At 46.4% G+C, this 14,469-nt stretch overlaps 1 protein-coding gene across 2 annotated transcripts in view; it reads right to left on the bottom strand.

The window, feature by feature from the left end:
- Positions 1-4,949: 4,949 nt before the first annotated feature.
- Positions 4,950-14,469, bottom strand: part of CACNG3 (calcium voltage-gated channel auxiliary subunit gamma 3) — a 107,227-nt gene continuing 97,707 nt past the window's right edge. Inside the window, exons 3-4 of one of the 2 annotated variants that reach the window (XM_019012889.3) lie at positions 12,383-12,523; positions 4,950-5,759 (exon numbers count right to left, since the gene is read on the bottom strand). In XM_019012889.3, the coding sequence (XP_018868434.1) occupies positions 5,380-5,759; positions 12,383-12,523 (521 nt within the window). In that variant the 3' untranslated portion in view covers positions 4,950-5,379. Of the gene's footprint in view, positions 6,007-12,382; positions 12,524-14,469 lie in introns of both variants that reach the window. The other variant, XM_004057366.4, reaches the window with a different exon arrangement.

The raw sequence follows: 14,469 nt of genomic DNA, 5'->3' as shown, positions 1-14,469 counted from the left end.
CCAGCTCATGGAACTAATACAGTAAGAATCCACTCATTCCCAAGAGAGGGCATTAATCTATTCATGAGGGATCCACCTCTATGACCCATCTGCCTCTCAACAGGCTCCACCTTCAGCATTGGGGATCAAATTTCAACATGAGGTTTGAAGGGGGTCAAACATCCAAACGATAGCACCAGCGCACAATAAGTGCTGAATAATAAGTGCCGAATAAATAAATGAATGAATAAATGGATGAATGCGCAGAAGTGAGAGATTGTGTGGCCCGAGGAGCCACAAAAGACTTCATGGTGCTGGGTGCAATGGGTCATGCCTGTAATCCCAATACTTTGGAAGGCCGAGGTGGGCAGATCACTTGAGGCCAGGAGTTTGAGACCAGCCAACATGGCAAAACCCCATCTCTAACAAAATACAAAAATTAGCTGGGAGTTTTAGTGTACACCTGTAATCCCAGCTACTTGGGTGAGTAAGGCATGGGAATTGCTTGAACCTGGGAGGCGGAGGTTGCAGTGAGCTGAGATTGTGCCGCCACATTCCAGCCTGGGCAACAGAGTGAGAAAAAAAAGACTTCATGGAAAGCATGAGGCTTGACCTTGGCCTTGAAGGATGGATAGGATTTGGAGAGGGCAAGTGGAAACATTTCAGGTAGGGATAACCTTTATCAGCAAAGGCAGAGAATCGGGAGAAAGCCTGAGCTAGCCCAGGGTATAGTGTGGACACCAGCCTGATTAGTGCAGAAGCCTGTGCTGACAAGATCTGGAAAAGAAGATTGTCTAGGCAGAAAAGCACCCAAATGGGAAAAATGTAAATCTGTGAACTATATTAAATCACAATAGCTGACATCTATATGGTGCTTATGGTGTTTCAAGTTCTTTTCTAAGTGCATTGTGAAGGTAAGCTCATTTAATCCTCACGATGAACTTACAGAGTAAGTGCTATATTTGTGCCCATTTTATGGACAGAGAAGCTGAGACAGAGGGCGACGATCTTGTCAAAGGTCTGTGGTTGATAAATACAGAGCTGGGATTCAAAGTCATTGGATTCAAAGTCAAAGGAATCAAACTCCGCAACTGTCGAGATCCAGTTGCAGAGTTTGCATGCTTGAATGTTGTGCAAGCTGCCTCTCTGTTCTCAAAAGGTAGAGGCATAACTTGGCAAAAACTCAGTTCCAGGGACTACACAGTAAAGCAGCAGCAAAGAGAAACTCAAGGGTTCTGGTCTTGAGATTGGTGGAGGGATCTGCTGGTCCAGAAATGAGTCAGCTGGGAAAGGGAGCTGCATTTGAGGGAGAAGGAGATGGAGAACTCAGCAATGGAGCAAGAGATTCAAGCAGCATGGCCAGGAATGCTTAGTGAGGGGCTGCTGCATGGGCTTTCAAGTCAGGCAGACGTGGGTTTGTGTATCGGCTTTGCTGTCTACTTGTAAGTTTCACTATCTACACAATGGATTTAACAATCATACCTGCCACAAATATGAGAATTCAATGAGACAAGATGAGTGAAGTTCATGGCACGGTGTCTGACACACAGGGTGGCGGCTTAGTGAATGGAAATACTCTTCCAGTGGATTTGGATGGCAAGGATTGGCCTGAATCCTGGCTGCAACCCAGAAGCGGTAATATTAATATCTATCTGATGCCAGCCAGTGGGGTTCAACTGAGCAGCCGTCAAGCAAAGGTATCCCGAGGCTCCTGTGCCAAAGCTTTTCAGGGAGCAAACCTAGATGGTGTGGTGGGGAGGCATGTGGGGTACAGAGGGAGTCCTTCCAGGGGTCACGTGGCCATTTCTCTCCTCTAGCACTCTGGCCTTTGCAGAAGGACTTTATTCTTGACTACCAGGGCTGATACCCCGCTAGTTAAGGCCCTGGGGCCTTTCTCTCCATCCCAGATCCACTTCCCAGATGCCCTGTTTTTGCACACTCCCAGTTCCCAGGGTGCCTGGATGCTGCTGCTTCCCCTTCACAGTGTTCTTCACCTATTTGCTTCGGTTCTCAGATCCTTCCCTCTCCAAGGGTGGCTGGACCACTTGTCCCCAAGAGTAGGAGGAGATGCATGGCCCCTGAGCAAAGATGACATGCAAATTCGTGAAGCATTCCACAGTTTTAAATAGTTAATGCATTCAGGGCTTAAAACCTAGATGACGGGTTGCTAGGTGCAACAAACCACCATGCAACATGTATACCTAGGTAACAAACCTACAAGTTCTGCACTTGTATCCCGAACTTAAAGTAAAATAATAATAATAAAAAATTACCTGAGTTACCATTCCCAAATATTTTTCACATGCTTCAAAATAAAATCTACCTCATCCTTCATCTTAAAAAAAAAATTAAAAAAATAAAGTGCTCTGTAAACTTCCATAAAAAAAAGAGTAGATGATTTGATATGGTGCATGGCCGTAGTATCACAGAGCGTCAAATCACACAGTGAGAAGGGTACTCCCTTTTGACTTCTCCTTTGCTCCTTCTGAGTAAACCAAGGGAAGCATCTTCTTTTGGTGCCAGAATATCCTTTAACACCTCTCTAACACTTCAGTTATATCCTTTTCACAAAGAACAGGCAGCCGGGAGCCAGCCTTCAGCTGAACTCAGGGAGGTGGAGGTTGCAGTGAGCTAAGCTAGCAACAGCTAAAGTATAGCATGATTGTTTTTGTTTGTATTATATTTATTTTCCCAGTTACCATTTGATTATGGCAAGGAATTTCAGTTTTCTCTTTATAGTAGTGTTATAAAATTCCTTTTCGAAATACATTTATTAAAGGATTAAAAGCGAGTAGGCTTGAAGAAAGACATTAGGTAAATAGTTGTTGATGTGGGATGTGGCTATAAAAAACTTACTAGGAGTGGCACTCAAATGACTGAGCTTGGAAAATGCTGGAATACTGGGGAAGCCACGCAACGTAGGAAGCAGAGGCTTAGATACAAATGTCGCTCTGCTCATTAGCACTCAAGACGCTTACTTTCTTTGAGCCTCTATTTCCTTACCTGCCAAAATGGAGATGATAATTCCTACTACACGTGGTTCTTTGGAGGACTAAATGAGATAATTTAATGTATGTGCGTGTCATTTGCATGCAATGACTCAAGTGTTGAACAAAATGAATTGTCCCTAGGTGCACTTTACAATGAAATTTACTGTGTGACTGTGGACAAGGTACTAGTTTCCCAGTACTTCTGTCCCATAGTGGGAATACAATTTGGGCAAGTCATGGTACTTCTCTTTCCTCAGTTTCCTCATTGGTAAAGTGGAGATTTTGGGAGGTATTTTCTTCATGGGATTACTGGAAGGATGAAATGATTCTGTGTGTGTATGGCAGCAGAACACAGCCTGGTACCCACAGTATCAGCTAAGTGTGAGCTCTCAAGCCTGCCTCCTAGCATGCTGCGGCCCTAAGTGGGAAGGCTCCTCAGAAGTGCGAAGACCTGGGTGTGTGCCAAAAATGCTCAAGGAAGTCACTGTGGGCATAGGTGACATATTTCTCATACTTTTTTCTTTTCTTTTTTCAGACAGGGTCTCACTCTGTCACCCAGGCTGGAGTGCAGTGGCATGATCACGGCTCACTGCAGCCTCCACCTCCCTGAGTTCAGGTGATCCTCTCATCTCAGCCTCTCAAGTAGCTGGGACTACAAGCATGTGCCACCATGCTCACCTAATTTTTGTATTTTTTTGTAGAGACAGGGTTTCATTGTGTTGCCCAGGCTGTTCTCAAACTCCTGAGCTTGGCCAAGTGATCTGCCTACGTTGGCCTCCCAAAGTGTTGGGATTACAGAAGTCAGCCACCATGCCTGGCCAACATATTTCTCGTGCTTTCTAACATAAAATATTTAAAATATTCAAATCCTTCCATTCTCTCTTCCCAGAGCCCTCAGAGCCTGTGCAAAGTATACTCTCTCTCCCTCCATTTGGCTTTTATCTTGCTAAAGTAACACTTTCTGTGGACTGAACTGTGTCTCCATCTACCTTCCCATTCCCCAAAATGCATATGTTGAATCCCTAATCCCCAGTGTGATGATATTTGGAGACAGGATCTTTGAGAGATAATTAGGGTTAGATGAGATCATGGGGGTGGGACCCGTGGGACCCTCACTGTGGGATCTGTGGCTTTATGAAAAGAGAAACTGAGAAAGAGAGAGAGAGAGAAAGAGATTACTTTCTTTCTATCATGTGAGAACACAACAAGAAGGCTGCTGTTTACAAGTCAGGAAGAGGAGCCCTGAGCAGAAACTGAATTACTGACATTTTAATCTTAGACTCCTTAGCCTCCAGAACTTTGAGAAATAAATGTCTGTTGTTTAACCAGTCTTTGATTTTTTTATTTTTAAGAGCTGGGGTCTCAGCTAGACTTGAACTCTTTAACTCCTGGGCTCAAGTGATCCTCCCGCTTCAGCCTCCAAGTCTGTAGTTCCATGAGCTGGGACTACAAGCTCATGCCGCCTCTCCTGGCCCATTTTGATATTTTGTTGTCACAGCAAAAGCAGATCAACATAATGCTTACTCTGCCTAAAATCCACCTGAAACATGGAAAAATATATATTGATTGTTTACAATGTGCTAATCATTTTACACACAGTTTTATTTAAACCTCATAACTCTGTGGAGGAGAGTGCTATTATCATGTTCCAGTTTACAGATGAGGAGACTGAGGCTTGAAGCTTAGGTGACTTGCCCAAGGTTCTAGAGCTATTGCATGCCAAAGTTAGATCTTGAAACCCAGCATTCACTCACCCACCCCCAGGTAGCCTCCAGGAATTCAAGTAGAAGGATGCACTGATTCGGACATTTGTGGGAATACCTTACTAGCTTCCAAAGGTGCAGGGAGATCCTTCCTAGTGGCTCAAGTGTGGATGAGCAAAGTTCAGCTTCCAAGATGGACATGAGCCAATTTGGAGGCAGGGAAGTGAGTTTGTGTAGGAAACACCCAAAAGAAACAAAACACCCCCGGCTCGGGTGGTTACGACAAGGCAAAACCTTTAATAACATGAGTGCTTATTACATTAGCTGCTTCGGGGCTCTGACATCTTTGATTTCTGGTCATGTTTTTCTAACACGTAAAGGTGAATGCCTCCCTCAGGGCCACCTGGGCGGTGGTTGGTTTCCTGAGGATTTGTGTGGGTAGACAATGGGGACAACTATGAACGCGCCTGATGGAGATTCGGAAATCCCCCCTGGCCACCACCTGTGACTTTTAGTAAAGTCCTCTTCCAAGGAGGGAAGAATGTGGAGGTCCTTCCAGTAAAGAAGGAAGAAAGGAAAACATCTGGCACAGATACACAGAGAGAGGAATGACATTAAGGGATTGGCTTGAAAAGTTAGGGAGGATGGAGGGGTTAGGACTTGGAGGGTGAGGGGAAAATGTGGGAGAGGGCTGAGTCCATTTGGTTTCATTCTTTGTAAAAAGTAATACCATCACGAGGACCATGCCATGCAACCTCAGAGACATCTCTGTACACTTCCCCCAAGGCTGTGCTGGGCGTGGGGCAGAGGTCAGAGGTCAGTTCAGACGGGCGTGGTGCGCCTGTTGGCCGGATTATTATGCAGTGACTCTTTGAACTCTTTGGGTGTGGAATTGTGGAACTGTAGAAAAGCGTGGTCCCGGTCGGAGTTGAGGAGGGTCCCCATGGTGATCTTTGAGGGGTCCCGGGAGAGGGTGAACATCGAGATGTCAGTGGAAGGGATGGTGTGGAAGCCTTTGCTGATGGGGGACAGGTCTCGGGATCTGGGCTCGGTGGAGCGAGAACTTGACCGCCTCCGGAATCGATACCTGTAGGGTGGGAGGCGGGCAAAAGTAGATTTCTTCAGGAACTCCGAGTGGGATTTGGCTCGTAACTGCTGATGTTTTTCAATATAGATGTGCACGGCAACCACTCCTACAATTTCTGCGATGATGAAAGAGAAGGCTCCGAAATAAAAGGACCAACCATAGGAGTAACTTTTTTTGGAGTCACGCTGCCCGGGGTCTCCGGCGTTGGCTGATATATAAACTATGATGCCAATGATGTTGCTTAACCCTAAGAGAAGGGGAAAAGAAAAACACGTCCTTTATACACCTCGGAGAGAACTGTCACTTTCCATCTTAAAATATTTATAGAAAATGTGGAGGTAATGGGGAGAGAGGAGAATGGATTATAGCTGGGAAATCCAACCACCTAGTTCTTCTTGCATGGTCTGTCACTTAGGAAATGAAGAATTCTGCTGCTCAGTTCCAGGCAATGTGTATTCAGCTGAAGAATACACCCTACTCCTACAGCAAGTACGGAAGAACTCAGAATGCACTTATTTTTCCCTTAGAAGCAATTCATCTCATCAACACTTAATCTTTGGCACTAAGTCATGAAGATTGTAAAATGAACAAGATACACGCCTCTGCCCTTGAATTCTTTACCATTAGTAGCAAAGACTGACATGTAAATGCAATTACAGGAAAATACAGTAAGGGTTCTAAGGAGACACATAAAAATGGTTCAGGAAGAGAAGGAGAGAGAAAAACTAAGAACCTGGCACTGAAGATGAGGTGACATTTGAGCCGGATCCTGAAAATCAAATAGGGGTGAGCCAGGAGATGAAAGACTGTTGACGATGGCATGTGAGAGAAGGCACTGAGAATGATTTACTAGGGTTCTAACTTGGATGCTTGGGAAGCTGGTGGCATTTTGAGCTCAAATAAGAGGCAGCAGAGAATCCAGGTTTAGATAAAAGAGGAGGTTTGAACACATTAAGTTGGAAGTGCTTATGGAAAATCCAAATGGAGCTGCTCAGTGGAAATGTATGGGTCTGCAGCTACAATTTGGGACAATAAATAAACCCATGGGGAAGAGGTGGGAGCTTACCAAGTCTTTTCATCTGCACGGGATATGATAATGCTTCAGATCAGCTGTTGTTTGAGCACCAGGGCACCAGGACTTGGGGAGCAGGAAGCTGTTACCTCCAACGGGCGAGGCTTGCAGACTTAGCTTCCCAAAGTGCCAATATTGTTGGAAATAGCTGCTTAGCCCACTGGAGAGGAATCAGTTTCCTAGGTAGTGGTCAGTAGGAGCAGGAGGTTTGGAGAGCTGTGCACGTCTCTGCCTACCTTTCTCATGTTCTTACTCCGAAGGGGATACGTCTTTTTTTGTCCCTTTGTTTCAAGTGCCTCATCCAGGGCGTGGTGCCAACAATGACTCATGGAGGTTGTTGGTATACCAGCTGGCATCTCTTTGCATCCAAATTTAGGCTACCTGTAGGGTGGTGCTAAATGGAGGTTGTCCCTCATTATAGTTTCCTACAACAGTTGGTGAGTAACCATTTCCAGGAGCCTCCTGAATTCTCTCTCCATTCCTTGAATGTTCCGTACTCTTTGTGGGCATCCCCAAGATCTCCCTACAGTCCAGCAACCAAAGGGTTAAAGCTTGGTCGAGCAGGAGACACAGGACTGTGCTCCAGTGCCACCCTTCTGCTTAGCTGGTGCACGTGCATTAGGATTATTAGTTGTTGTTTGTTTTGTTTTGTTTTTTTTTTAGAGATAGGATCTTGCTCTCTTACCCAGGCTGGAGTGCAGTGGAACAATTATAGCTCATTGTAACCTCAACCTCCTGGGCTAAAGGCATCTTCCCTCCTCAGCCTCCTGAGTAGCTGGGACTACAGGTATGTGCTACCAAGCACAGCTAAGTTAATTTTTTTTTTTTTTAGAAATGGGGTCTTGCTATGTTGCCCAGTCTGGTTTTGAACTCCTGGCCTCAAGTGATCCTCCCACCCTGGCCTCTCAAAATGTTGGGATTACAGACATGAGCCATCATGCCCAGCCTCAATATTTTGAATAGGACTTCTCATTATATTTCATCTCAAATTTGTCTCCAGAGTACAGGGCTAAAATTTGCTGCTTCTCTCCTGCCTCCTGTTGGCTGTACCCAGCACAGACATTCAGCAGGTAGGCAGCAAGTTCTCACCACTGAGCTATTTCTTATTATGGGGTTTGACACATCCAGCTCTGTGTCAGCCTGCAAGAAACCACAGGGTGACAAACGGCTCCTCTTCCTGGAGTGTCAATTTGGCTTGAAGATGAGTACGGAAGACATATCCTTTTATATTAAAATGAACATGGATATAATAAGGAGGAGAAGGCAGAATTCACATGAATTTTTAAGTTAAATGGGAGTCAGACTTCAAAGACGTCTCAGCTCAATGAAGGTGGCTTCTATTGATGCCCCCTGACTCCCCCGGGCCATGTTTTTTCTCTCCTCTGCCATGAGGAATATTTTGGTGGCAAAATTTGGAAAGTCCCCAAAGAAGGTCTTTCTGGGGGCAGCACGGTGGGTGGGGGGGAGTGGGGAAGGAAAGAAAGAAGTTCAAAGAGAGGCTCAGATGTCAGACTAAACTGATAGGAAGCCAAGCGAGTTGCCAATTATTTACAGGGCGCTTACCATGTGCCACGCACTGTGCAAAATCTTTATATGCATCATACCTATTAATCATTGCAGCAGGCCCACTTAAAAAATGATTTCTCTTTTACAGATGGGGAAACAGACACAGAGAAGGCAAGTAACTTCCCATGTCAAGCACAGCCATTAAATTAAAAGTAATTGCAAAAACCACAATTATTTTTGCATCAACCTAATAGAAAATGGTTGAAGTGAGATTTGAATCCAGAGCTCTTAGCCATGGTGGATTTAGATTTCAGTAACAAGGCTTAGGGAAAACAAGATCTGAGTAGGCAATTGCTTTGTTCTACTTTCAGACTGTAAACTCCCTGAGGGCAGGGACTAGGCTTATCTCCTTCATTGCTGTGGCCGTAACTCCCAGCCCAGAGTCTGATTCATAGCAAGAGGGCAGTGCATATTTGTTGAATGAGTGAATAAGTGGAGTTGATATGAGAATTAAATGGTACATTGTATATGATAACAGCTACTATGTGTTGAACACATACTGGATGATAGGCACCACTCTGGGCACTTTATCGATACCAACTCATTTAATCCTCTTAACAGCTTCAAGAGGTGGGGCCATTATGATACTTATTTTTCAGATGGAGAAATAAATGGAAGCACAGAAAGGCTAAGTGACTTGCCCAAAGTCACACAGCAGGAAAGTAGTAGAGCTACATTTGCGCCAGGCAGCCTGACTTCAGAGCTTACGCTCTTGGGCATTCTGCATAGTATCTGACACATAGTAGGTGCTCAATTAAGAATTGTTTTCTCTTTTTTCCCCCCAGCACTCTTATTTACCGATTTAAAGGGTTGTTAATTGCTTGCCTCAAATGATCAACCTTAGTGTAGATGAGCAAAAAACAGCCTTAGAGAGTAGTGAATCCTCCAATCCTTTCATTTTAGAGGTGGAAAAACAAGATCTTTGGGTTCTTTGGGGAGATCAGCGGAAGGGTCTAGGATTAGACCCCAAGCCTCTGCCTTCCCGTCAGGCTTCCTCCGCACACTCACACACTTTCTAGTTCCTACGTGTCTAGTCTACCTGCCATCCGTCACAATACCTCTTGTGAGAAGAAAGTTGCTGGTGACACACTCTTCCCTAACAATCCCCTTGGGGGACAAAATAACGATCTTCTCTTGTTCTTAGGAAACTCTCACATCAGCATGACACTGGTACTGATCCTCTGGATCAGCCAAGCACCCGGGAGATCTGGATGGGGCCACCAGTGACAGGAGCGTGCCTCAAGACAAAACAAGTCCCTGGGTTTGCCAGATGCTAACATCTGTCCACACAGAGCAAGGTAGAGGCCACCGCCACCTGTGGGCTGATCTCACTCCCCTGGGGCAAGATGGCGGTTCTCTTTCTGGTCTGTTGCTTGAGTCAGTTCTCAGAGACTCAGCTTTAGATAGTCTCCCTTTCTCATCTCACAGCAGGCGAAGCAGTGGGGAAGGAATTCGAGCAAGATCTTGTGGGGCTCCAGATTTTGGAACTATGTGGTTGCTGTTTTTCTAATACTAGAAAATAATATTGTGCTTTCTCTGTTCAGTCTCTGATATGGTTTGGCTCTTTGTCCCCACCCAAATCTCACCTTGAATTTTAATAATCCCCACGTGTAAAGGGTGGAGCCAGGTGGAGATAATTGAATCAAGACAGGAGTTTTCCCCATACCGTTCTTGTGGTAATGAATGAGTCTCATGAGAGCTGATGGCTTTTTTTTTTTTTTTTTTTTAAGATGGAGTGTCACTCAGTCACCAGGCTGGAGTGCAGTGGGGCGACCTTGGCTCATTGCAACCTCTGCCTCCTGGGTTCAAGCGATTCTCCTGCCTCAGCCTCCCAAGTAACTGGGACTACAGGCCTGCACCACCACGCCCAGCTAATTTTTGTATTTTTAGCAGAGACAGGTTTCACCATGTTGGCCAGGATTGTCTCGAACTCCTGACCTCATGATCCACCCGCCTCAGCCTTCCAAAGTGCTGGGATTACAGGCGTGATCTGATGATTTTATAAAGGGGAGTTCTCTTGCACAAGCTGTCTTGCCTGCTGCCATGTTAAGACATGACTTTGCTCCTCCTTCGCCTTCCACCATTGTTGTGAGGCCTCCTCAACCATGTAGAACTGTAAGTCAATAAAACTTCTTTCCTTTATAAATTACTGAGTCTCGGGTATGTCTTTATTAGCAGTGTGAGAACAAACTAATACAGTCTCCTTCCAGCAAACCCCATGCAGCTGGTACCATTATCATTATGATTACGACTATTTTGAGACAGGGTCTTGCTCTGTCACCCAGGCTGGAGTGCAGTGGTGTGATCATGACTCACTGCAGCCTTGACCTCCCGGGCTCTAGCAATCCTCCCACCTCAGCCTCCTGACTACCTGGAACTATAGGCACCCACCATCAGGCCTAGCTAATTTTTAAACTTTTGTGCAGATCGGGTCTTGCAATGTTGCCTAGGGCTAGTCTTGAAGACCTGTGCTCAAGTGATTCTTCTGCTCGGCCTTCCAAAGTGCTGGGATTACAGGCATGAGCCACCAAGCCCAGCTGCAGTTGGTGCTATTATTATTTGCCATGTTATAGTGAAGGAAACCAAATTATAGAGAGATGATCACATTTCCCAAGGCCTGATTGGTGGATCTAGGATTGAAATCCAGGTGGGTTGCAAGCCACTCTTCCTCACCATTTTATACTCTCCACCGCTGTCCCCATCCCAATCAGTACTCTACCATCACCTTGCAAAGTTTGAAAGTCATCACCAGAGTCCAGCCCCGTCTTCCCCCATCCCTGCCCTGTTCTTTGCTTCTCTAAAGCATTTCATCCAAATGGCGCTGATCCACCCCAAGAGGAGTGGGGTAGGAAGAGATGGTAAAGGGGTGAAAGCAAGGATGAAGGATGAAAACCCAGAGGGAAGCAAGGAAGACAGGACACCAGTGAAGGGATGGAGGTAGAGGGGGTAAAAGAGGCAGAGAACAGGACCCTTTAACAGGACCCTTTTCTGAAAGTTGTCTCTCAGCATCCTTGCCACCCTGTGCCTTCTGCTGGTCAGGGCTCCTATTGACTATAAGGTCTTCCCCCAGAGCATCTCGGGCTGCTGGTCTTTACCTTGTTCCCAGAGATGCTTGGAATGATATAAGGATTTGAGCACTTCAAAAGCTGGATGGGGCTGGACTCTCGTGATGACTTTCAAACTTTGCAGGGTGATGGCAGAGTATCGATTGGCATAGGAACAGTGGAGGAGAGTATAAAATGGTGAGTAAGAGAGGCTTGAACAATAAGTAGCTGTCAAACACAAATCCCAAAGGGCCAGAGATCGTATATTAACATGCCCAAGTGAACACAAAAATGCAGCTGTATATTTTTACATTTACTTATTTATTTTTTAGAGATGAGACTTCACTTTGTCACCCAGGCTGGAGTGGAGTGGCAAGATCTTGGCTCACTGCAGCCTTGATGTCTTGGGCTCAAGTGATCCTCCCACCTCAGCTTCCTGAGTAGCTGGGACCACAGGTGTGCACCACCACACCCAGCTAATTTTTTAATTAACATTGTTTTTTGTAGAGATGAGGGTCTCATTGTGCTGCCCAGGCTGGTCTCGAACTCCTGGGCTCAAACAATCCTCCTGCTGTAGCCTCCCCAGTCAATCAGTTCACACGTACCACATATGCAAGCAGCAAGCATGTATGTACACTCTTATAAATCTCTCTCTCCTTTTCTCTTTCTCTCTCCTGCCCCTTTCTTCTTCCCTCTCTCTGTTTCAATCTCAGCTGATCCTGCCATGCTGTTTCCTCCCTGTTTTTCCTTCATGCCGGCGTTAGCTAGAGTTTTGGCATCTTTGGTTCTAATGAAATTCTTGGAGTTCTCATCCTTAGCACAACTGGAACATTTTCTTGCTCCTTCCCTGGAGGGAGCCCTGAATAGCATTGCTTCCTCCATGTGGCCCTGGCTTCAGTTTGGTGTCTGTGAAGATCTCAGGGCTGGGGCCAGACACTCACCTGCAGAGACAAAAAAGATGCCCGCGCTGAGAATGACGTTGTGTCTGCTGCGGTGGAACTCACTGGCTGCCACGCAGAGCCCGCCGAAGAACAGCAGCGTGACACTGAGGATGGGGAAGACACTGGAGGCCCTCACAGCTCCTGCGGAGAGAAGGAGAGAGGCTTCTGCCTGTGCCCAGCCAGCCCCTGGGGTCCTCCCATTGCAGGCGCAGGAGTGCCCGAGAGGAAGGCAGCACAGGAGGAGAACAGAGCCCATGTCTAACACGGGCATGAGACCAGGCGCTCAGGGCCTGTGCTTAGAAGGAGTCTTGGCACTTGGGGTTGATGCTCTGCAGTCACCATTCTGAGAGTCTTAACGATTTTATAATCGAATGTGTGTTTTATAAGTGAAGTGAAGTCTGATGGGACAATGACACATGCGCTGGGGCTTGGAGACTTGACTTATGTGGAACTCCACTCTCTACCTCCTCACCTATCACCAACATCTTCCCACCTCCCTGCCTCCCTGGAAAAGGCTCTCAAACGCCCATTCTCCCTCCTCAGCCCAGCGACTACTGCCCCCACTTTGCCCTTGGTGGGAGCCCAGGCACGGACACAAGGAGAGTCAGAGTTGGGTGCAAGCCTCAGGTCCCTGGGAGGGTTTGCACTCACCGGGAGAATGTCCCTGCACCCAAGGAGGGTGATATTAAACGGCAAATAGAAAACACCATGATAGATCGAGAGTGATCGCAGAAAAAATTAAAAGCTTTTTGTTCTGTTTTGTTTTTTGCTTGAGGTTTTTTTGAGATGATGCTTGTTCTGTCACTCTGGCTGGAGTGCAGTGGTGCAATCATGGCTCACTGTAGCCTCACCTTCCAGGCTCAGGCAATCCTCCTGCCTCAGCCTCTCAAGTAGCTGGAACTACAGGCATGTGCCACCATGCCTGGCTGATTTTTGTATTTTTTGTAGAGATGGGATCTCACCAAGTTACCCAGGCTGGTCTAGAACTCCTGGCCTCAAGCAATCTTCCTGCCTCAACCTCTCAAAGTGCTGGGATTATAGGCATGAGCCACTGCACCCGGCCTAAGAGCCCAGGATTTTCATTTCACACTGGACCCTGCAAATGACGCAGCCAGCCCTGTATACAGGGACTCCCATCAGACCACATGCTGCTCATTAAAATGCAGAATCTTTCCCTGCACGCATCTACATTTGCATAGTAGAGAGTATGACAACACCCATTGAATACCCATTTAGTCACGAACGAACAAATGAATTTGCTTATTCATTTGACAAATATTTCTTGAGCTCCTGATAGATGCTAGGTGTTGTGGCGGGTGCTGCAGTCATAGCTGACATGTTTAACCACCACAAGGGCGCAGGCACTGCCCTTCAAAAGGGACACTGGCTGAGGAGTCGAAGCAGAGTCCTGGAGGTCCCTGTGTCAGCTTCTTATTAAATATTTTCTGGATCATGGAAGGCCCTAAGGTCCTGGGAGAGGGGCCCCATGTGGTTGGGGTCCCAGTATTTACCCATCCAGTATAAGAGTATTTTCTGGTGGGTCCAGGCCAGAATACATCAGCTGAATAAATTCTGTGCTCATTGGTTTACCAAGGAGCCAGGGGTCCTGTCATCAAGGGGCTTACACTCTAGTAGCAATGACAGGCAGGACCAGCTGCATAATTTACAGGGCCTTGTGCAACACAAAAATGTGAGGCCTAGCCAGGCATGGTGGCTCACGCCTGTAATCCCAACACTTTGGGAGGCAGAGGTGGGTGGATCACCTGAGGTCAGGAGTTCAAGACCAACCTGGGCAACATGGTGAAACCTGTCTCTACTAAAAATACAAAAATCAGCTGGGCATGGTGGAGGGCACCTGTAATCTCAGCTACTTGGGAGGCCGAGGGAGGAGAATTGCTTGAACTCAGGAAGTGGAGGTTGCAGTGAGCTGAAAATTGCGCCATTACACTCCAGCCTGGGCAACAGAATGAGTCTCTGTTTCAAAACAAACAAACAAACAAAAAATAGTGAGGCCTCTTGTTCCAGAATTGTTAAGAATTTCAAGATAGTGACAGCAGAACATGGAACCAAGGGTGGGGCCCTTCTGA

The sequence above is a fragment of the Gorilla gorilla genome, chromosome 18 (genome assembly GCF_029281585.2).
Source record: "Gorilla gorilla gorilla isolate KB3781 chromosome 18, NHGRI_mGorGor1-v2.1_pri, whole genome shotgun sequence".
NCBI lineage: Eukaryota > Metazoa > Chordata > Mammalia > Primates > Hominidae > Gorilla > Gorilla gorilla.
This window is presented reverse-complemented; position numbering and strand designations above follow the sequence as displayed.